At 42.6% G+C, this 22,554-nt stretch overlaps 2 protein-coding genes across 2 annotated transcripts; both read left to right on the top strand.

Moving 5' to 3' along the window:
- The first annotated feature begins 10,642 nt into the window (after positions 1-10,642).
- On the top strand, positions 10,643-14,206 carry LOC115780790 (tumor necrosis factor receptor superfamily member 4). Its single transcript, XM_030730198.1, has 7 exons — positions 10,643-10,766; positions 10,911-11,015; positions 11,161-11,295; positions 11,390-11,459; positions 11,565-11,815; positions 11,907-12,011; positions 12,451-14,206. The coding sequence occupies exons 1-7, from the start codon at positions 10,643-10,645 to the stop codon at positions 12,534-12,536; spliced, it is 876 nt and encodes a 291-aa protein (XP_030586058.1). The 3' UTR covers positions 12,537-14,206.
- Positions 14,207-19,487: 5,281 nt separating this feature from the next.
- tnfrsf18 (tumor necrosis factor receptor superfamily, member 18) lies at positions 19,488-22,503 on the top strand. Its single transcript, XM_030730484.1, has 7 exons — positions 19,488-19,609; positions 19,796-19,918; positions 20,041-20,172; positions 20,570-20,678; positions 20,767-20,828; positions 20,998-21,117; positions 22,292-22,503. Exons 1-7 carry the CDS (start codon positions 19,498-19,500, stop codon positions 22,435-22,437), a joined length of 804 nt encoding a protein of 267 aa, XP_030586344.1. The 5' UTR covers positions 19,488-19,497; the 3' UTR covers positions 22,438-22,503.
- The last annotated feature ends 51 nt before the right edge of the window (positions 22,504-22,554 follow it).

Here is a 22,554-nt window from a genome sequence, read left to right as displayed (position 1 = left end):
GAAGGCAGAGCTGAAGTCCACAAACAGGATCCTGGCGTAGGTTCCCTGGGAGTCCAGATGCTGTAGGATGAAGTGCAGAGTCAGGTTGATGGCGTCGTCTACAGACCTGTTGGCTCTGTAGGCAAACTGCAGGGGGTCCAGAAGGGGGGCTGTGAGGGACTTGAGGTGGGACAGCACCAGACGCTCAAATGACTTCATGACCACAGAAGTCAGTGCCACAGGTCTGTAGTCATTTAGTCCAGTGATCCTTGGCTTCTTGGGGACAGGAACAATGGTAGCGGTTTTAAAGCAGACAGGCACGTGGCAAGCCTCCAGTGAGGAGTTGAAGATGTTCGTGAACAATGGGGCAAGCTCGTTAGCACAGTGTCTCAGTGTGGCAGGTGAGACACCATCTGGACCTGGAGCTTTGCGAGCTTTGACACTCCTGAACTGCTTTAGCACCTGGTCCTCCTGAATACAAAAGACTGTGGGGGTGGGGGAGGAGGGGGACTCTGGGGTGGGAGTCCTTGATGATGTGGGCTTCTCTGAGGTGTGGGGAGTGGGGGAGGTTGGGGGGGTGAATATTTGTGTTGGCTGTATTGTAGTTGGGACTGGTGGAGGTGTGAAGGCTGCTGAACTGACCATCAAAACGACAATAGAACTCGTTCAGTCTATTTGCAGTTTGTAGGTCGTCTGTGGAGTGGGGGGTTTTAGGCTTGTAGTTGGTAATCTGCCTAAAACTTTTCCATACAGAGGCCGCATCGTTCTCTGAGATCTGCTGCTGTATATTCTCAGAGTGATGTGATCTAGCAGTGGCCACTTCCTTGCTAAACCTGTACTTGGCCTCTTTGTAGCAGTCTTTGTCCCCACTTTTAAAAGCCTCCCTCTTCTCTATCCACAGCTGCTTCAGTTTGGGAGTAAACCAGGGTTTGTCACTGTTATAACTCACCCTGGTGCGTGATGGCACAATGCTGTCCTCGCAGAAGTGGATATACGAGGTTACAGTGTCCGTGTAGTCATCCAGACTGTCACAGGCAGCCCTCATTGAGTCCCAGTCTGTAGTTTCGAAGCATGAAGCATGTGCGGAGCTCCTCCACAGCTCTATAAGTGGACAGTCTATAACTGTCCACTTATTTTGCTTAATATATTTTATTTTTGTTGACTGAATCAATTGCTAGAGTTGTTTTTTATGAGGTCGTAATTTTAATTTATTTTTTTGTGACTTTTTTGTTTGTTTTGTTATTTTCTGTCTTTTGTTTACTAGATGTTAGATATTGCTCTATATAAATGTTTGCTTGGCCCACTTAAAATGAGGTGTTACATTTCAAGTGGTTTATCCAGGTACAATAAATTTAAGGAAATAGCAAATAGCTGAGGTTGATAAACTTATTAATGAATAGTTTCTCCAGAATGAGCAAAGCAGCAGGGTGGCTCGGAGGTAACTGCAGGTTGTCTGCAAGGCCTTAAATGCTGGAAACATGTAAAATGAGAGTTGTTGTTGCTGATGTTCATCTAAGTTGTCATGGCAGGCCGCCGTGCAGGCAGGAAGGAGGACCCCAAATAGCAGACTCGGGACAGGTGTAATTCACTCACTCGCTTTATTTACCCCAATCTGACAGACATTAACATGAGCTCTCCCTGGCATACACTTAACGGAGAGGCGTGAAACTAACTAGACTTGACTTGTGCAAACAGACGTACATGCAGGACAGCAGAGAACAACCATCAATGACGCGACAAAGAACAAAGCAAACCCAGGGGCTTAAATACATACAGAAGGCAATGGTGGGTAACAAGAAACAGCTGGGGAACACAGGGCACAGGTGAACAGAATCTACCTAATCAACAAGGGAAGACAACTAGACAGGACACACAGGGAGTACTAAACTATCAAACTAAAACAGGAAGTAAACAAAGACATAATGCAGACTAAGCACAAACCCATAACCAACTGAAGACCCACATGAGAGAAACCAAACATACATAATCATAGATAACCAAACATAACCAAAAGAACACAAAGCACTGGGCCACCGGCCCAGGATCATGACAGTACCCCCCCCTCAAGGGCCGGCTCCCGACGGCCGCAACGAAAAACAAAACAAAACCCCAACCAGGGCGGGGGGCGGGGGACCAGGACGGAGGGCTCGAGACAAAAAGGCCAAAAGGGCAGCAAAGTCCAAAAAACGAACTAGTACAGAAACAAAAGCGGCAGCACAAGGCTGGAAAAAAAATCCAAAAACAAAACATGAGTGACCAAACACCCCAAAGACACCATTCAGGGGGCCTGCCAAGGAAACCACAAAAGTGGCAACTCAGTCTTGGGGGCCGCCCGCGCCTCCAGCGGCAGCGGCGGCGTGGACGTGGTGTGGCTTGAGGCCGACCGCGCTCCCAGCGGTGGCGGCGGCGAAGACGAAGACATGGACGTGGCGTGGCTTGAGGCCGGCCGCGCTCCCAGCGGCGGCGGCGAGGACGAAGACGTGGACGAGGACGTGGCGTGGCTTGAGGCCGACCGCGCTCCCAGCGGCGGCGGCGAGGACGAAGACGTGGACGAGGACGTGGCGTGGCTTGAGGCCGACCGCGCTCCCAGCGGCGGCGGCGAGGACGAAGACGTGGACGAGGACGTGGCGTGGCTTGAGGCCGACCGCGCTCCCAGCGGCGGCGGCGGCAACGAAGAGGAGTCACTGGAGGACGACCGCGCCCCCAGCGGCGACGACGAAGAGACGAGACTGGAGGCCGACCGCGCTCCCAGCGGCGGCGGCGACGACGAAGAGACGAGACTGGAGGCCGACCGCGCTCCCAGCGGCGGCGGCGACGACGAAGAGACGAGACTGGAGGCCGACCGCGCTCCCAGCGACGACGAAGAGACGAGACTGGAGGCCGACCGCGCTCCCAGCGACGACGAAGAGACGAGACTGGAGGCCGACCGCGCTCCCAGCGGCGGCGGCGACGAGGCAGGACAGGAGGCTCGGACAGAGCGGGACCCTCCAGCACGGGCTCGGACCGAGCGGAACCCCCTGGTGGCTCCGGCGCAGGACCCCCTGGCTCGGAGCGCTTGAACTGAGCGGAGACCCCCATCGGCTCGGACTGAGCGGAACTCCCTGGCTGCATTGCAGGGCGCGCAGCCGTCTCCTCCGACGACTGGGGCTGCTTTGCAGATAGATCGGGTGAGTCAGATGGTGAGGATGAGGGTGACAGGAGAGCTGACTGAGGCTGGGAGGTGGCTGGCGCTACAGCAGACTGAGGCTGGGAGGTGGCTGGCGCTACAGCAGACTGAGGCTGGGAGGTGGCTGGCGCTACAGCAGACTGAGGCTGGGAGGTGGCTGGCGCTACAGCAGACTGAGGCTGGGAGGTGGCTGGCGCTACAGCAGACTGAGGCTGGGAGGTGGCTGGCGCTACAGCAGACTGAGGCTGGGAGGTGGCTGGCGCTACAGCAGACTGAGGCTGGGAGGTGGCTGGCGCTACAGCAGACTGAGGCTGGGAGGTGGCTGGCGCTACAGCAGACTGAGGCTGGGAGGTGGCTGGCTCTACAGCAGACTGAGGCTGGGAGGTGGCTGGCTCTACAGCAGACTGAGGCTGGGAGGTGGCTGGCTGAGAGCTAGGGAAATCTGGCTGCGTGGAAACTGACCGAGAGCTAGGGAAATCTGGCTGCGTGGAAACTGACCGAGAGCTAGGGAAATCTGGCTGCGTGGAAACTGACCGAGAGCTAGGGAAATCTGGCTGCGTGGAAACTGACCGAGAGCTAGGGAAATCTGACTGAGATGGCTGGGAGTGAGCTGAGGCTGAGGCTGACTGAGAACCTGCTGCTGCGGTTAACGCTGAAAACCGATGTGAAGGCTTGGACCTGGCTGCCCCCACCCGCGGAACAGGAACGGGTGCAGAGGTCAGCCCGTCCGTGGCTGCCCCCACCCGCGGAACAGGAACGGGTGCAGAGGTCAGCCCGTCCGTGGCTGCCCCCACCCGCGGAACAGGAACGGGTGCAGAGGTCAGCCCGTCCGTGGCTGCCCCCACCCGCGGAACAGGAACGGGTGCAGAGGTCAGCCCGTCCGTGGCTGCCCCCACCCGCGAAACAGGAACGGGTGCAGAGGTCAGCCCGTCCGTGGCTGCCCCCACCCGCGGAACAGGAACGGGTGCAGAGGTCAGCCCGTCCGTGGCTGCCCCCACCCGCGGAACAGGAACGGGTGCAGAGGTCAGCCCGTCCGTGGCTGCCCCCACCCGCGGAACAGGTACGGGTGCAGAGGTCAGCCCGTCCGTGGCTGCCCCCACCCGCGAAACAGGTACGGGTGCAGAGGTCAGCCCGTCCGTGGCTGCCCCCACCCGCGAAACAGGTACGGGTGCAGAGGTCAGCCCGTCCGTGGCTGCCCCCCCCCGCGGAACAGGTACGGGTGCAGAGGACAGCCCGTCCGTGGCTGCCTCCACCCGCGGAACATCTCCTGCATGGAAATGGGTGTCTGCAGTCTTTTCTGTGGCCAAAGTATCAGAAGTAGTTTTATGGGTCTTTGAAGGAAAAGGGAGTTCAGTCCAACTCAGTATTCGCTCTACATAACTATGAGTTAATGGTGGTAATGAGTCCGTAAGCCAGGGGTATTCTATTATTTGTCCATGAAGTCTGAGTGCTATGGCTTTCCCCTGCTTGTCACAGGGTTGCCGAAACCACTGAATGCACAATTCCAAAACATGTTTACAGGAGTCCTGCTTAAATCCCTCACTGGGCTGTTTACACAGTGGTTTACAACAATCTGGTTCCATTATTTTCTTTTTGGGGTGCAAAGAAACAGGCATAGACAAAGAGTCACTCACGGACATGATTAATGGTGTATGAAGCGGTGACGGCTGTGTGGAAACCTGAAGCTGTGGTGACTGACTCCGCGGCGATTCTCTCCGACGCTGCCGGGAGCTTGGCCTTCCTCCCTCAGCGGCAGGCAGTGGCGAAGCGGAAGCGCTGGGAGGCCAGGGACCCCTGTGTCCCAGGAACCGGAAAAACGACTCCTCCGGAGTCATTCCGGGCGGCGGCTCCGGCGAAAAGTCTCTTTGCTTCCTCCGGGATCTCGTCCTCCGTGGCTGCGGCGTGGAAAACCGCGGCGTCATACCGCACGGCTCCGGGGACGAATCATGCAGCTGCTGCCAGGGATTCCCCTTCCGCCATGGCTGCGGCGCCCGCTGAGGAGGGGAGGGACCAGTGAGCGGAGTGACAGGTGAGCGAGCGGCAGGAGACAAAAAAATTCCGCCAGTGCGGATAACTCGTGGCTTAGGAGGAGGAGGTGAGTGGCGTCGCCGGGGACCGTTCCAAAAAGCAGGTCCCCCCAGCGCCAGGCGAGTGCCACTGTAGGGGTCGGAGTCTGCGGGGTCCATTCGTGGTCGCGTCATTCTGTCATGGCAGGCCGCCGTGCAGGCAGGAAGGAGGACCCCAAATAGCAGACTCGGGACAGGTGTAATTCACTCACTCGCTTTATTTACCCCAATCTGACAGACATTAACATGAGCTCTCCCTGGCATACACTTAACGGAGAGGCGTGAAACTAACTAGACTTGACTTGTGCAAACAGACGTACATGCAGGACAGCAGAGAACAACCATCAATGACGCGACAAAGAACAAAGCAAACCCAGGGGCTTAAATACATACAGAAGGCAATGGTGGGTAACAAGAAACAGCTGGGGAACACAGGGCACAGGTGAACAGAATCTACCTAATCAACAAGGGAAGACAACTAGACAGGACACACAGGGAGTACTAAACTATCAAACTAAAACAGGAAGTAAACAAAGACATAATGCAGACTAAGCACAAACCCATAACCAACTGAAGACCCACATGAGAGAAACCAAACATACATAATCATAGATAACCAAACATAACCAAAAGAACACAAAGCACTGGGCCACCGGCCCAGGATCATGACATAAGTTTTGCAGGTTCTTCAGGTGCCCTAGTTTGAGCCAGACAAGAACACACCAGACATCTGGCTAATATAAGCTGGGACTGTGGCTGAAGTGAGTCAGTGAAACTCACCCAACCTTTCCTAAGTGAGAGGAAGAAAAAGATCCAAGTTGACTTTTATTTCAGAATATCACAGCTGAGACATCTGACCAAATGCACTTTGAATCACCGTAATTACATGACTGTTTGTCCTATTGGAAAAATTCAAATGGTTTTTGAAAGCTGAGAAACTGCACTTCATAGATTTATTAAAGTAATTGTTTCCAGAAGTGTTTGCCTCCCACCCATTTGGAAAATTCCTGTTGTCCACTTTTTGTTTGGTCATTTTTGAGGGTCAGACTAGCTTAAATATCACTGTAAAACTACTGATCAATGTGTCAGTGGCAACTTGGGAAAGCGGGTTAGTGCACAGGTCTTGGCCTGCGCAGCATCTGTTGCAGTGCATTGTGGGATATGTAGTACAAGTGGTGGGAGCCTATTAGCTATTAATAATAGCTATTTGAAATTATCTCACGGCCAAATATAATTGTATAGCGGGCCAGATCTGGCCTTGAATTTGACACGTGCTGTAAAGGGAGTAAATACAAAAAAACCCCAAAACAATAAGGGGCCCAAAACAGAACCTTGGGCACACCACATGCAAGAGAAGTATAACAAGATATGTACCCAGAAACAGCTACAGAAAAGCATCGTTCAGATAGATATGATGTGAACCACTCCAAAGCAGACCCAGATATACCCACCCAGTATCTCAGCCTATCAAGGAAAATTTGATGGTCAACAGTATCAAAAGCGGAAGTAAGGTCCAGCATCAGCAAAACAGAACATTCTCCTGAATCACTTTGCATCAAAATGTCACTGTAAACTCTAAGAAGAGCTGTGTCTGTGGAAAACTAGACTGAAATTTATCAAGAATACTGTGTTTGTCCAAAAATGTCACTAATGGTGTCACATAACTTCGGATTACCTCTACGCTTTATGACCAGCTTTGAAACACAGGCAGCCCTCGCATCTTTAACTGAATTGTTAAAAGAAACTAAAAGATCCTTTAAATGAAGCAGATGAACGTGTAATGTTTTCTTCCATAGGTGCTCAACTTTATGACAGGTACGCTTTAAACAGAGAATGCTGGTTTTGAAACAGGAGCCAATCTCGTTTTAACAGGACAAACTTCATCTAAAATGGAAAGACAATGATCATTAAAAAGATTTGCTGTGCGATCAACACTATTAAAGGGGGATAAAAATAAATGAAAATTATCAGAGAATTTCTCCACCATAGAGGAATTTAAGAAGCGAGAACTAATCACACAGCGAACAGGAGACAGAGGGACATGATAAAACAAGTTAGAAAGAATACAATGACGATCAGAAATAAAAATGTCCTTAGAACAAATAGAATCAATATTTAAACCTTAAGTAAAAACAAGGTCCAGAGTGTGTCCTTTGGCACGTCTGGGGCCAGACACATGCTGGGTAAAATGAAAAGAATCCATGATGCTGATAAAACCTCTGGAAAAGAGGTCAGAGTCATCATCTCTGTGGATATTAAAGTCCCCGACTATAACTGACATGCTATAAGTCAATAACATGTCTGGCAAGAGCGCGGCTCATTTCCTCCTTTACTGAAAACAGCGTCTTAATACTCAGATGTCATTGTTCATTGACCCATGACAAGAGGCTCATATGACTGACAGGATTTATACATCAGTGGTGTCCTCTTGTCTGAGTTGTCATGTTACCTGTCTGTGTGCTCAATGTATTTGGTGGATGTACAGTAGTTTGGGAGAATGCCATGCTTTTGTGGAGTGGCTGTTTGGATTCCCAATATAGAGGTCTCGTCGCTGCACTGCGCAGCATACACTATGATGCTTAGTTTCTGTTTGGGAGTTTTGTCCTTGAGACCAGTTTCTGTCTTAGAGTGTGGCTGGGACTTCATGCTTGGAGAAAATTTTCCTGCATTTCTCTGACAAACCTGCTATGTAAGAGATGATCTTGCTCCATTTGTCTCTGGAGCTTGAAAAAGGCGACTGGACTTCTTTTTGTTTCTTGAAGACGTTTCACCTCTCATCCGAAAGGCTTCTTCAGTTCTCAACCACATGGTGGAGAGACCCAGGCAAGTCAGACACCAACTCCCCAGTTGGTGTCTGACTTGCTTTCCAGTGCATCTTCACTGATTTGATGAAAGTCCAGTTGGGATAACCACATGTCTTATGAGGATGCTACTGTTCATCAAACAAAAATGGTTTAAACTAGGAGTGAAAGAGGCCATTATTGAACAGATGTTGTGGCTTATGACACCAGCTGTCAGCTTCCTTCAATACAGTCTAGAAATCCCTTCTGGGTACCTCAAACCCCACTGACAAGGTCTCACAGGTCTCACAGTGGTTTTACAGGTTTCACAGAAAACCCTTTGTGGTAATGATCCATATGTTGTTGTTTTTTTTAACACCTTGGCTCATATGATGATGAATAACAATGGGTTAACAACCACCTCCAAAGGGGGCAATCCCCACTAGGGTTTAAATAAAGTCCAGCCACCTTTTTTCAAGTTCTTGAGAACACCAGGAATGACACTTTGCCCATCAACAGTGGGCAGCAAGAGGCAGCTATCAGGGATCAAAAAACATCCAATTTCACCAAATTATGCCATATATGTATATGGTCAATATGACTGCTATGACCATGGGAACAACCATCTTTAGTTGATTGATAACATTACAGATCGATGTATTCTTTGATCTTTTATTGATTACAAATTATATTTATACATATCATATTTATTTATTATAATAATAATGTATTGCGGTCAGAATGACTGCCTATGGGAGTTCTAGGTAGAAACACTCATAACTCTCTTGTGTCTTGTAATTTTAATAAAATGACAACGTTAGAATATAATACACATATTTAGGAAACATCAGGGTCCTACAGTTACATGGGCTTTATAGCAACCAAGATATTACACTGCAAAATTTAAAAAAGATCAAAATGACCACCTTGGGAGTTCTGTGTTAACCCAGAGAAATGCCACTCATGGGATAGTTTCTAGACAAACTCTAGAGATGGCTGGGTGGGGAAAATCCAAGTAGATCAGCAGTTTCTGAAATACTCAGAACAGCCCATCAAAATCACTTAAATCACCAATCTTTCTCATTCTGATGCTCACTTTGAAGTTCAGCAGGTCTACAACCCAGTGCTTTCTATTTTTGGAGTTTTGGGTTCTGTTTACTTTCTGTTATTCTTAGTTACATATTGGAGTTCTGTCCTGGGTTATGGTTATTTGTATTTAATTTCTGTTTCCCTGTGTTTCCCATATTCAGTCCTGGTCTCGTTTCTGTATTTAGTCTTTGATGTGTGTGTGTGTGTGTGTGTGTGTGTGTGGTCTGCGTTTCCCCTAATTCTCTGTCACGTTGTCGCCATTGATTCCTGCCTGCTGTGTGCTCTCCCGTCTGTTTATTCAGCGTGAGTTTTTTGCCTGGCTGGCTTTGTCTAGCTCTGCCCTGAGTTTTTCCCAGCTAATAAAGCAGAAGTTTAAGTTAAGCATTCTGTCTTACCCTGCCTGTTACACAGCTGATTATTACAGGTTGTCCTGACCATGTCTACATGCCTAAATGCAATGAGATGCTGCCACGCAATTGGATGGTTACATAATGCAGCTGAACAAATGGATCTTATGATGTGGCTAGTGAGTGTAGTTAGTTATGTTATAGTATGTTACCAGTTAGGCCCTCTGTTAAAGAGAGACAAACAATGGGCAAAGTAAACCGTACAGGCCTAGTAATCATAGCTCAAACTATGTCATTATGCCAGGGGCAGTCTGTTTTTTATTTATTTAGTTTTTTAAATTCTTGAATCACTGGAATATGAGTATATTAACTTTTGTGTTGCTTTACCTAAAATATTTTCACAATCTAACTGACATACAGATTAAACCTGAGGAACGAGGGTTGCATTTTTTCAACATCCGTTTTGAAGATGCTAGCTTGTGTGGTTTATTTTGCAGCGAATCAGTGATATGTTTTTTTTTTTCCCCATTTGCCTTTTGAGTCCATAAATACAACTTCTTTCTGGCAAAACAACACAAAGCTGCATAGTTTCCGATAGCTCAACCACAGTACAGAACGGAACCATTTTCCTGAATGAAAAAGAAGAAAAAAACAGAAAAAGGTTAATAAACAAGCTAAAAATGATTCAGTATAAAACATTTTCCCCCTCGAATACTTTATATGGACAAAAGTTATTTTTAAAGACGTTCAAGTTAGAATGACATTTTGAAAAATATATTTTATCTTTTACATTAATCAAATGAACCTATGTCAGTTTGTCAGTTTGTCAGTATGTCAGTCATTATCAATATTCAGATTTTAGATTCATGTTGAGTTTGATGACTCTTTGAATAACTGAATTAAGTTATTCATCAGTGGAATCCTAGAAAAGTAGAAACTATATTTTAGTATCTTAGAAAACCTACTCATTGAAATTATTTTATTACTAACATGCTATAATAACATACATAATGTAAAAACTGTATTTCAGTTTGTTTTATACATATCAATAAAACTTTACTAACCTGTGTAATAATCAGTGAATTTACAAAGTGTACCATAGATTCATTGTAATTTTAAGATAAATTTAAACCTCTGAGGTTATCAGTAGGTAGCATGGGTTTCCCCCTTTCCTAAACTGTTATACCAGATGTCGTTTCTGTGTCTCTCAGTTTTATGCTGTATGTCACACAGGAAGCAGTGGCATTTCTCAGCACTGAAGAACTGAATATGATTCTGCTCAAACTGCTTATACTTAGTCTGACATTTAACCCACATGAAATGTCGACATGCCCGAAAGGTAAAGTATGCCTTTAATCTTTTTACTGACTCTGTATATAATGCTGTAAAATACAGTTTTTCCACTTTGTTTTCTAATTTTCAAAGTGTGTTATTCGCTGTGATCAAATGAGTCCTTTCTTTTTACACTGTGAAATCAATGAAGGTAAAAAACTATCTCGTGATGGAGCTCGTTGTGAAGACTGCCCACGAGAGTATTACCAGGATAAAGAAGGAATTTCAAAATATTGTAAACCATGTACCAAGTGTGGTAAGTGCTAAAGCTTTGATACCATTTTAGAAAAAAAACTATAATGATGATAAATCTACTTGGTTAATGGAGGCAAAATTGGTAGTGTACACTCAAATTTGGACACTGGGATTAAGAATGTTCCTTGTTTATTTCTTTATTGCAGATAGAGGAAGTACCATTAAAGAGGAATGTACCAAATTGACAAATACAAAATGCAAGTGTAAAGACAACTTTACTCCATGGGATGACGACTATTCCACCTGCAAATGTGACAAGGGATATGGACTAACAAAAGGAGGTACAGAAGCGGATCACAATATTTGATCACATATACATTGATCCGTATACATTGAAGAAACTGTCTTTTTAATCAATTATCTTTTTTTCAAAAGGAAAATGTGAAAAATGTCAAGAAGGATTTTTCACCTCGGAATCCGACACACAGTGTAAAAAATGGAAAGAGTATGTATTCTGGTGTTTTGCCCTAAATGCATTGTGATTAAGCTTTTGTTTCAACAATGCAGTTAGTTAATTACAGCTTTATCATTTATCCTTTATCCATTCTAGATGTAAATCAGGAGTGAACATCAGTGGAACTGTTACGTCAGATGTCACCTGTAATGAGCCAGACAGTAATAGTTATCCCACTACACTCACCACATCAAGAATAATTGCTTGTATCACAAGTTCAACAACTCAACCTCCACATGGGGGGGCCCACACTCCGAGCAAGAAGACTACCACTGCCACCACTACTCCACAAGTGGTCACTTCTACAAAGAACACCGCCCCTTCTATATACACAGGCAACCACATTGGTAAACCATTCCCTGCCGTCTTCTTATGATGCAACCTCAGATTTAAAAGTAATGCTAAGTAAACTGTAGCAAACTTCTTTTGTCTTACCAGGTATGGCCCTCATTATTTTTGGAATTGCCGGACTGCTTGTGCTAACTGTTGTGACCTGCAAGCTGCATATCACCGACTGCTGGCACAGACAAAAAACAGTACAACGTATGTGGCAAGTGATTCACACTTCAGGGAATAAGATAAGGTTTCTTGCTGAGAAGTTAGATCAGAGAAGTGATACCCCAAAATCTGAAGCTGCGGCCAACAAGAATTAGCTTACCTGCACCAAGATACAGTCTGGCTAGCTTCCATCCCCCCTGCCCCTAAAGAAAAGCCAGTTTATTCCCTAAAAGTGCTAAAAGTTCTCAAACATGTCAAAGATGTATTTTTTTAGTTCAGTCATATTTTTCCACTATAGGGAATATAGACAATATTTTTGCACAGTATGCTTCATATACTCTTAGATCTGTTCAATTTAAACAGCATATTTCTAGTAGGAAATGGCTATTGTGAATAATATTATTGAATTAATTCATCAATTAATCATTATATATATATATATATATTTTTGTTTAAAATTAATTAATTAATTATTTTTTTGCAGCAGGGGACTCATTGTGTTCGAAGCCAGTTGAAGAAAGCTGTGATGGGAGTCAGTTTCCGCTCAAGTCAAACGTGGTGGAACCTTGAGGTTAAACTTTTTTTTTTTTTCTTTTGGGCATGAATTACTCAGCTGAACTTTTAGATCAGATAATCATTATATCATTATTGTCACTTGCTTTTTCCTTATAGTGTTGCTTCTGTGTTAGAAATACATCAAACTATTTACCTTATCTGTATTGTCACAGGTGTATTCTCAAGTCAATATTTGACTTTTGTTTATTCTGTTTTAATAGAATCATGAGTGAATTATCAGAAACATATAATGCATGTATCATACTTCACTTTTTAAACTGTGAAACAGCTTAAGTAGCAAAGTCTAACATTTACTTCTTAAACTGTTGTAAATTATAACGAATATTAATGTTACTATTACTATTATTATGTTGCTTGAAAAAATTTGTGTAACCTTCATATTGACCAACATATTGATATGCAGATTTTTGCACTGTGACCTGAGAGATTATGCCGCTAAATGCCTAAAATGTTCATATTTTCTAGATATGACATCACATAATTTAGTATCACTTAATGGGGCTCGTGACAAGACTGAGAAACATCCACTATGATCAGTACAATCAATACGACTGATCCAGAATATTATGCGCTGTTGGAGAGCCTTACAAAAATACTTTAATTTTTGCATGAAGTCTTTCTGCCCATTGTTTCTCATATTTTGATTACTCAGCTCTGTTCAAAATTAGCTGGTCTGTGAAAACAGACATGCTTTCAGTGGTGTGTGGGTTTGGGGGAGTTCCCCTGGGGACCTAAATGTGGCTCTTTTTCCCCACTGAGACATGCTCCCTCTAATGTTTTCATTTTGGCCTTTGGAAAGATTGATGTTTGTAAATGTGAGGACTTTCATGTTGTTTATACCTCATTGGAGATGTTTCTCGGATCACATAGTCAGAGGAGTTATGAAAGCGTGCCCTCATACTTCTCTTTACATACGTTTTGCACCAGAAACCAGACTCACGCACTCATAAACTGCAGGTAATGCTGTGTGTGCCTGGATGACTCTTTGTGAAGAACAGAATATGGAAAAAGCTGCCATACATTAAATCTTTCCCAAAGAAAATGAACTAATTTTCTCACTTAAAGACAGAAGTAGATTAAGTAATCAGAGCCATTCATTTAAGTAAAAATATCTACATAACAGTCTCATTTTCATTCATTAAGTATGCACTGAATTACAGAAAAAACAAAACAAAAAAACATTTCAGTATTTAAGTGCCATTAAAAAAAAAAGTATTACCAGTAAAGTTGACCTAAATTTTTAATTGCTCATGTTTTGTTATATATTACATTAATCTTGATGCATCAGTGAGTAGGCAGGATTTTACAGTTGTAGCTGCTTTTTTGTAAAACTAGTGAGTGTGAGTTGCAGAGAACACACATACTGGAAACAGTCCCTGCAGGTAGTTTACTTTCAGTAAATGTCAGTGATCCAGGAAGTAGGTGTGTGGTTTCAAAGAAATATACAGCACCTGAAAAAAACTTTCTGTCTCTGGTTTTGAAGTACAGCAGCTTACACGCATATGCTGTACATACAGTTTTGTTTTTATTAAGTTTTTTTTTTATTATAATTTGTTTAGTTTTAACTATCTATGTACAGTACACTCTCTCCAAACTTTTGACTGGTACTGTATTTCTGTGTGTGCAAATTCTGAGAATTGTTTTCTTTCTTATTGCAGCAAACATCAAGCTCATAGTAACCTATGTTTTGTTTTTCTTTTTGTTATGAAATATAATACCTATTAATCCCTTTATGTTGGTAACATATATTTTTATTCTAAAGCTTTGTCTTTGCTTCTATATTCAGTTTAATTTGATGCTATGTTTATAATGTAAGGAAGAATTGTTGTATTGTACTGCAATTATGTATTGCATTCCTGTATTTTGTTTTATGGCGGTTTAAAAGTAAATGATGCAATGCATGCAGCTGACCCTCAGCGTTTGTTCTCTGTGTGTTCTACTTTCATATCGAAAACCTGGTAGATTACTTACATTGTGAACAGCTGAGCTAATGTAACCTTGAGCTGTTAACCACAAGCAGAGGTGAAGAGGTTGGGTAGTTCAGTTCACATAATGTCTTGGCCAGATTAGTGTGATGTGGACTCAAGTGACATAACTTTAAGATGACGTGAGCAGTTTCTCACAGTTTCCACTGCAGCCGCAAAACGTGCAGCTTGCTGACCTGTACTGTATGTATAAAATCAGAGGGTTGTTGGCCCTTAGAGACTTGAAAATATGAAAATTTCCAGGAAAAGTCAAAACTGTAGTCATGTCATTGTTTTAGTTGAAGCTATGCCTTCTCTATTCAGTGGCATCAAATGTTCCAATGATACCTTTCCTGAGCTCTTAAAGTTTATCAGTTTAAAGACTATGGTACAAGTTAACAGGACATGTTTTCTTCCACCCACTCTTGCCACAAAGTAGGTGGCACTTCTATAGTTTGCTTATGAAGGGGAATCCTGATTTCTACCATTTCCCTGCTGCCCTTTGTGGCAGTGGTGATACAAGTAGCTACTGCTTAGCGCTGCGTTGTAAGCACGTCTATGCTTACGTCACGTCGTGAAGGAAGTTTCAGACATGCAACCATGTGGTTTGGCCTGTCAGTGAATGACAGAAGTAAATGTCTGTAGTTTTTTTTATGATGGGGAGACACGTCATTTAAGTGGTTTAAGTGGGTGGCAGTTTTGCACAGGGGGCATCAGGCATTTATTAATGAAATCTCATGACTAAATTGAACTGATCATCTCAGTTTGACTCTCAACTTCTGCAGAATGAAAAACAACACATGGAGTCCATGCAAATGACAATGAAAGCAAATACTGGCATGTTATCCTGACAATTTTACAGAACCTTGAGTGAGTAAAATTTCACAAGTCAGTGCGAAATCAATTTCATCAAGTGGGGCTGATTCACTAATGTTTCTTTAGATTCCTCAACACCTTGACAATCAAGTTAAACAATACTATAATATTGACTATATTAGTGTGATGATAATTTTATGACTGATTTGTGTTTCTTTGAAAAAAAAAAAAGAAAAGTTAATAGTTTCCTGAACACAAGGTAATGTTGCCAGGCTGCTTGTTTGCAGCAGTCAACTGACATTTACTGTTCAAAAAAATTAACAGAGCACTTTGAAAACACATCAGATCTCAATGGGAAAAAAATCTATGGTGATGCAAACTGGGTAATATGTTAGGAACAAAAGGATGTGACATTATTAGAAGGCTCTATAAAATCAAAGTGAAAAAATTAAGCAGCAGGCTAGTCTATTCTGCCAAATTTCACTGCAGCAACTCAAAACATCACTCAGTAGTTTGTACGGTCCCCATGTGCTTGTATGCATACTTGACAATGTCAGGGTATGCTGGTTATGAGACGATGGGTGGTGTCCTTGCGGATCTCCTCCCAGATCTGGACCAGGGTATCACTGAGCTCTTGGACAGTCTGAGGTCAACCTGGTGGCGTTGGCTGGACTGAAACATAATGTCCCAGAGGTTCTCTATTGGATTTTGGGGACTATTCAGTGGTATCAATTCTTTCATCCTCCAGGAACTGCCAGCATGCTCTCACTACATGAGCCCGGGCATTGTTGTGCACCAGGAGGAACCCAGGACTCGCTACACTAGTTTAGGATCTGACACTGGGTCCAAGGATTTCATCCTGATGCCTAATTGCAGTGAGGGTACCATTGCCTAGCCTGTAGATATCTGTGGATCCCTCCATGGCCATGCCTTCTCAGACCACAGCGCAGGGCATCGGTGGTGGACCTGCCAATTCTGGTACTGTTTAGCGCTGCGTTGTAAGCACGTCTATGCTTACGTCACGTCGTGAAGGAAGTTTCAGACATGCAACCATGTGGTTTGGCCTGTCAGTGAATGACAGAAGTAAATGTCTGTAGTTTTTTTTATGATGGGGAGACACATCATTTAAGTGGTTTAAGTGGGTGGCAGTTTTGCACAGGGGGCATCAGGTTCTCTATTGGATTTTGGGGACTATTCAGTGGTATCAATTCTTTCATCCTCCAGGAACTGCCAGCATGCTCTCACTACATGAGCCCGGGCATTGTTGTGCACCAGGAGGAACCCAGGACTCGCTACACTAGTTTAGGATCTGACACTGGGTCCAAGGATTTCATCCTGATGCCTAATTGCAGTATCCACAGATATCTACAGGTACCATTGCCTAGCCTGTAGATATCTGTGGATCCATCCATGGCCATGCCTCCTCAGACCACAGCGCAGGGCATCGGTGGTGGACCTGCCAATTGTGGTATTCTATAGCAAATGCCAATTGGGCACCACAGTGCTGGGCAGTAAGCACAGGGCCCACTAGAGACCTGCTGGAGGTCATTTTGTAGGGCTCTGGCAGTGCTCATCCTGTTGTCTCTTGTACATAGGAGGAGATACCGGTCCTGCTGATGGGATAAGGACCTTCTACGGCCCTGTCCAGCTCTACTAGAGTGGCAGCCTGTAGGAGTTGGACTACCTGTATAACCTCTGTATAGTCCAGGTATCACCTCATGTTACCAGCAGCAACACTGACCCTAGACAAAGGAAAAACTACTGAAAATAACAGTCAGAAAAGATGAGGAGGGAAAAAAGGTCAATAGCCATGACATGCAAAACCATTTCTGTTTTCAGTGTTGTTTCATTGCCCTTCTAATGCGCCTGTTGTTAATGTCATTAACACCAAAGCAGCTGAAGCTTATTAACAACCCCCTCTGCTACTCAACTGACCAGGTCAATATCCCAGAAGTTTAAATGATTTGATGCTATACTCTAAAGTAGCCCTTTAATTTTTTTTTCTTTTTTTGAGCAGTGTATATTTAATTTAGCATAAAGTAAGGACATTTGGGTTTGGTCGATTATTTCTTTGTTGTAACTCATGTATACCAAACAGAAATGTCCTTACTTTTTGTGCCAAATCATCCAGTTATTTATCCTTTTCAGGGTAGCTGGAGTACTGGAGTCTGTCCCAGCTTTCTCAGAGAACTATACATAGGGCCAGCACAGAGAGACAGGCAACAATATACTCTCATATTCACACCTACAGTCAAAATGTCTTTGGACTTTGGGCATCAGTGATGTTAGACAGAGGAAAACAAAATACATAAAATTAAGGAACACTACGTGCATGGCGTTTTTCACATCAAATTAAGCGGTTCATTTTCTGACATTTGACAAAATTTAAGCAGTATGTTTCATTTGCCAGGAAACTCCCCATCAGCAACCCAACAGCAAGTCAAAATATCTGTCCCCAAAAGGTCAAAGAACAACGGTAAAACCTTCACACACCACCATGCATTTGCACCGTGTGCTCCTGCATTACATATATATATATATATATATGCAGACTGCAAAAATAACCCTGAACAACAACAACAAAAAAATCACACGCTTGTTCTGCTGTACATACCATGCAAATCTTTAGTCATTCCATGCACTTCAGAGTACATTGAGGCCACTTCTGGGTTTCAGTAGAGCTGATCATACTCACACATTATGGTTTATGGGATTTCCAGGAACCAAACTATTACACTTTGTAATTGCTTCAGTTTCTTCATGTTTCTTCACTACTACATTTCAGTTTGCTTTTGGAGTCACTGCAAATACTTGAGTATCAGAACAGTGGAAAACAGTCACATCTAATAACCATTGTGTTAGAATGGCCAGCTGTAGCTGGGATAAAGTGGAACACTTGAGGTAGACATGAGGTGCAGACCAATCAGTGGTGGTGTTTCACCCACACTGAAAGCCATACCACTGTATGGGGTTACACCTGAAGAAAACCAACAATCAATAAAATATCCAAACCTCAGCCTTTAATTACATTTTCTGACTTGTAGGAAGCAGCAATTATATTGTCCACATAGAGATCTTGTCTGTTCTTTAGAGACACAGTTCTGCTTGTGACCTGACACAAGCAGAACAGACAGACAGAAAAGGCTGTAGATGGAGAGAGATGAGTTTTTTTATTAGCCCCAGATCTTCTAGTAACTTAGTTTAATTTCTTATTCCAATTATATTTACTTGAGCTTTTGTAATTTCAAGAGAGAAAGGTTATATTCAATGTTATATTCAATGAGATCAAACACAAGGAACAGAAGAACCAAAAGTCAAGTTTTAGTACAAAGTTTATAGACAATTTGTTATTTAGTTAAATAAAATTAGAACATATCCAATGAAACTCTTCAGATTTTGTCCTTGATAAAATTCTGTCATACTTACAACACTAGGTGACTTTCTGCCCTCACAGATGCAATTTTTGGCAAAATATTAAAGTAAAGTTTTTTTCCACATTATACTCACCAGACACTTAGTTAGTTACACCTTGCTAATACCTGGTTGGGGTCCCTTTTTTGCCTTAATACTTTCTGACACAGTTTCAGCAAGGTGCTGTAAACATGCCATGTTCAAAGTCACTTAAATCATCTCTCCTCCCCAATCTGATTCTTAGTTTTAACTTCAGCAAGTCATCTTTATCATAGCTACATTACTAAATGTCACTGCCATGTGATTGGCTGGTTAGAGATCCATTAATCAGTTGAACAGATGTACCTATTTCAGGAGTATTCAAGAAGTAAGTTCTTGCACATGTTTTAAAATGATACGTGAAACAACATGCATGCTTTACAGGAAAGTCTCTGAGAGGAAAGATGCATGATGTTGGGCACAACAAGCATCAAATGGTACTTTTGATAAACAAAAATTAGACAGCTTCACTGTCAACAAATAAAATAAAATAGCATCTGGTAAATTTATTGTAGTTCAAAAACAAGTTGAACCAAACTAATTATTTTTTTCAGTTTAGCCCGTTCATAAAGTGCTCACTGCATTCTATATTTACTAGTGGTCTTTCACTTCCTGAACTGCTGTCACATTATGCTTGTGTCATGTTGACGTCAGGAAGCAACCAATATAAAACCCATGAGCACAGACGCAGAGCACTGGACACAATGATTCACCTGAACCTCTCCATGGGACCTATGTCATTACTTGTACTGACTTTGTGGACCATAGGAAATGTTAAAGGCTGTGGTGTTCGACAGACTAAGATAGATGGACGATGCTGTGACCTGTGCCAACCAGGTAAAACACCCAAAAGAATAATTCACCTTTTAAAAAATAAGATGAGTGTCTTTTAACCAAATGTGTTGCTTGGTGTGATCTAATTATTACATTATTGATCTGTTTGACATAATTATCACATTCCATTCAAGGTACTGTGTGAATATCAGTGAAGGTTGCTGATTTTATTTGTTCCTGGTTTTAAAGGCACTTTCGTGAAGGAGTTCTGCTCTGAGAGCCAACAATCTGTCTGCGAAGCCTGTCCAGAGGGATCTTTCTCACATTTTGACAATGTCTTTGACAGATGTGAAAAATGCCAGACATGCCAATGTAAGTTTGACAGAGAACCTGAGAGAGCATTTAACAGAACTGGTTAAAAAAAAAAAAAAGAAAAAAAAAAAGCATTGCGTTAGTTTGTAAATTCTGTGGTTTCAATTCTTGTCTGTCTACAGTTTATGATAGAAAATGTACATCAACCACAAATGCAACCTGTACTTGTGCCGCTGGTTTCCTGTGCTCCAACAGCATCTGTTCAACTTGTGTGGAAGACAAATGCGTCATAGGCGAGAGACTGAAACAGACAGGTAAGAATGGACATTTTGATTTTTTTTTACAGTTGCAAGTAAAACCCTTATGCTACTTTATGCTGGTTTGAGTATTGCAATGTAAGGTACCAATCACTGTTTTGTGTGTGTATTTATGGGTGTTTTTCCCTGGCTAGGCAATGCACAGAAATGATCTCTAGGTTGTATTAACATGCCAACAATTCAGTCGTCTGAAGCTGCCATCCTTACTAGATGTCATCACACATCACCAGAGAAAACCTCTGTAACAACACTAGAATCATTACTGATTAGTTGAATTTAAGAAAAAGTTACAGGATCATCAAAGCCAATAGAATTAGTCACCCTAGAGCCACAAATGTCTGCTTCAAAGTATCTCGAATGTGTACTGAAACAGTATTTCTTTTGTTTGCTCTAGTCATCTCCTCAGACGAAAAGGTGATCGAGTATTCGTATCAGTGTGAACCTATATGCCGTGAAAATGAATATTTTGATGTGCAAAAGAATATCTGCAAGCTGCTGACACAGTAAGACCCATTTAAGCAAGTTCTGCCACAGCGATAACTGAAAGAGGTTGTAAAAATTACAGTGACATAAACACTTTCTGCTGAACAGATGCAGACCATTTGGGTTTGCTGAACGTTTTCCAGGGAACAGAACACATGACACAGTTTGTGGTATGTATGCATAATCACACATTTTATAGACAGAAGCTATAATTTATTAATGATGGTAGTGCATGCATTTCTCAGCATTTAATATTTCTATCACTCCACAACAGAGCACAGTTGTGGGGTTGGTGAATAACTGTACAAGAAACTTAACTATGATTTGACTTTTCTCCAGAGAGAAATGATGGACACTTCATTCATGTGATCCTTGGCATCAGTGTCATTTTGCTCTCTCTCAGCCTCTTTCTGTTCTTGTCCTACACCTGTATAAAATACCTAAGGATGCACACAGCAAGTAAGTTCATGAAAAACCATATCAAGATGTCTAAGTGAAATCACTGGCCCAAGGAAAACAGGCATGATTTAAATAATAATAATAATAATAAAGTTATTCACTGATCAGTAAGAGGAAGAGATTAAAGCTAAATACTAATGCTACTGAGCTTTTCAAAACAACATCATAAGGGGAACTTTGCAGAGTTTTTCTATTGTGTTATATCAACAGTTAAAAAGATTCAAATGCAAAAGATTTCAGCAAAATCAATCACAAATACGAAAATACTTCTTCTGTACTTCATGTTGCTAATTACCTGTAAAAGGATGTATCTAAATTTCCATTGCAGTAATTGGTTTTAGCCTTTTAATGCACTGCAGCTATACGGTGGACAGTTACTCCAACCAACACTACAATATTTGCAATAAATGACTCCACACTGGCACAAGGTGCTCTCTTCAATAATCTGTGCATTTAAGGTTTGTTTTAAATGTCATAACCTTAACATGATTATAGAGCTGATGATTAAGTAAACCCATAACTATGAGACAACCCTAGCTGCGTTGTCTCTCTGTCAAGGACATCAATATTTCCAGATGTCTTGTCTTCCAGATGTCTGCTCAAATGAGTAGATATAAGTAATTATTATCATATCACTTGTTTGTTTAAAAAATATAGCACTATATAACATTTTCAAGGCACTGGATGGTACTCATTGTAACCATTATTACACTTTAGTTGCATGGAAGGTTATTAAAGAACTTTTTCATGTGCAGCAACAACTTCTCACTTGGATTTATTCTATTTGTCGTTTGTGTTTCACAAGAGTGAAAAATTCTAAATTTTGTGTTTTGTACATGTGAAAAGGTGCTATTAAGCACATGTCTGTGCAGATTCTCTTATCCAGGTCTGGACTGGATGACTGGACTTCTTTAAGTAAATTTTTTTTTAAAAGTAAAGAAGTCCAGTTAACTTTTTTCCAAGCTCTTGAAAAAGCTCATGAGGCTATTAAGCATAGTTATGATGGATCATTTGTAGAGAACTCCTGTGACTTCTTGCTAATAGAAAGCAGCTGAAAATGGGGGCGGTAGCAATGAAATGTATGATGTTGATTATTGAATGTGTAGGTGTGCATTGAAGAAATAATGTCATATTCCAACTAAAATGCCGATGGCAAAAACTCTCTCTGCTTCAGACTGCAAACCCACGTTGGCTGTCCCTGCTAACATCATTGACTTTCACCTACCAAAGGAAGAGAGTGGGCTCCAGTTTTTCCAGGATGAACTCAAGAACAGTGACACTTCTCATAAGCTGCATCTTGAAACCATCATTATAAGCTAAATGAACTGGCTCTTATATAACACCTCTCTACTCAATTTGAGCACCTCAAGAGTTTTCTACTACAAATCTCATTCATCCACACACACACACACACACACACACACACACACACACACA

This window comes from Archocentrus centrarchus, chromosome 5, assembly GCF_007364275.1.
Source record: "Archocentrus centrarchus isolate MPI-CPG fArcCen1 chromosome 5, fArcCen1, whole genome shotgun sequence".
In the NCBI taxonomy this organism is placed as follows: Eukaryota; Metazoa; Chordata; class Actinopteri; order Cichliformes; family Cichlidae; genus Archocentrus; species Archocentrus centrarchus.
This window is presented reverse-complemented; position numbering and strand designations above follow the sequence as displayed.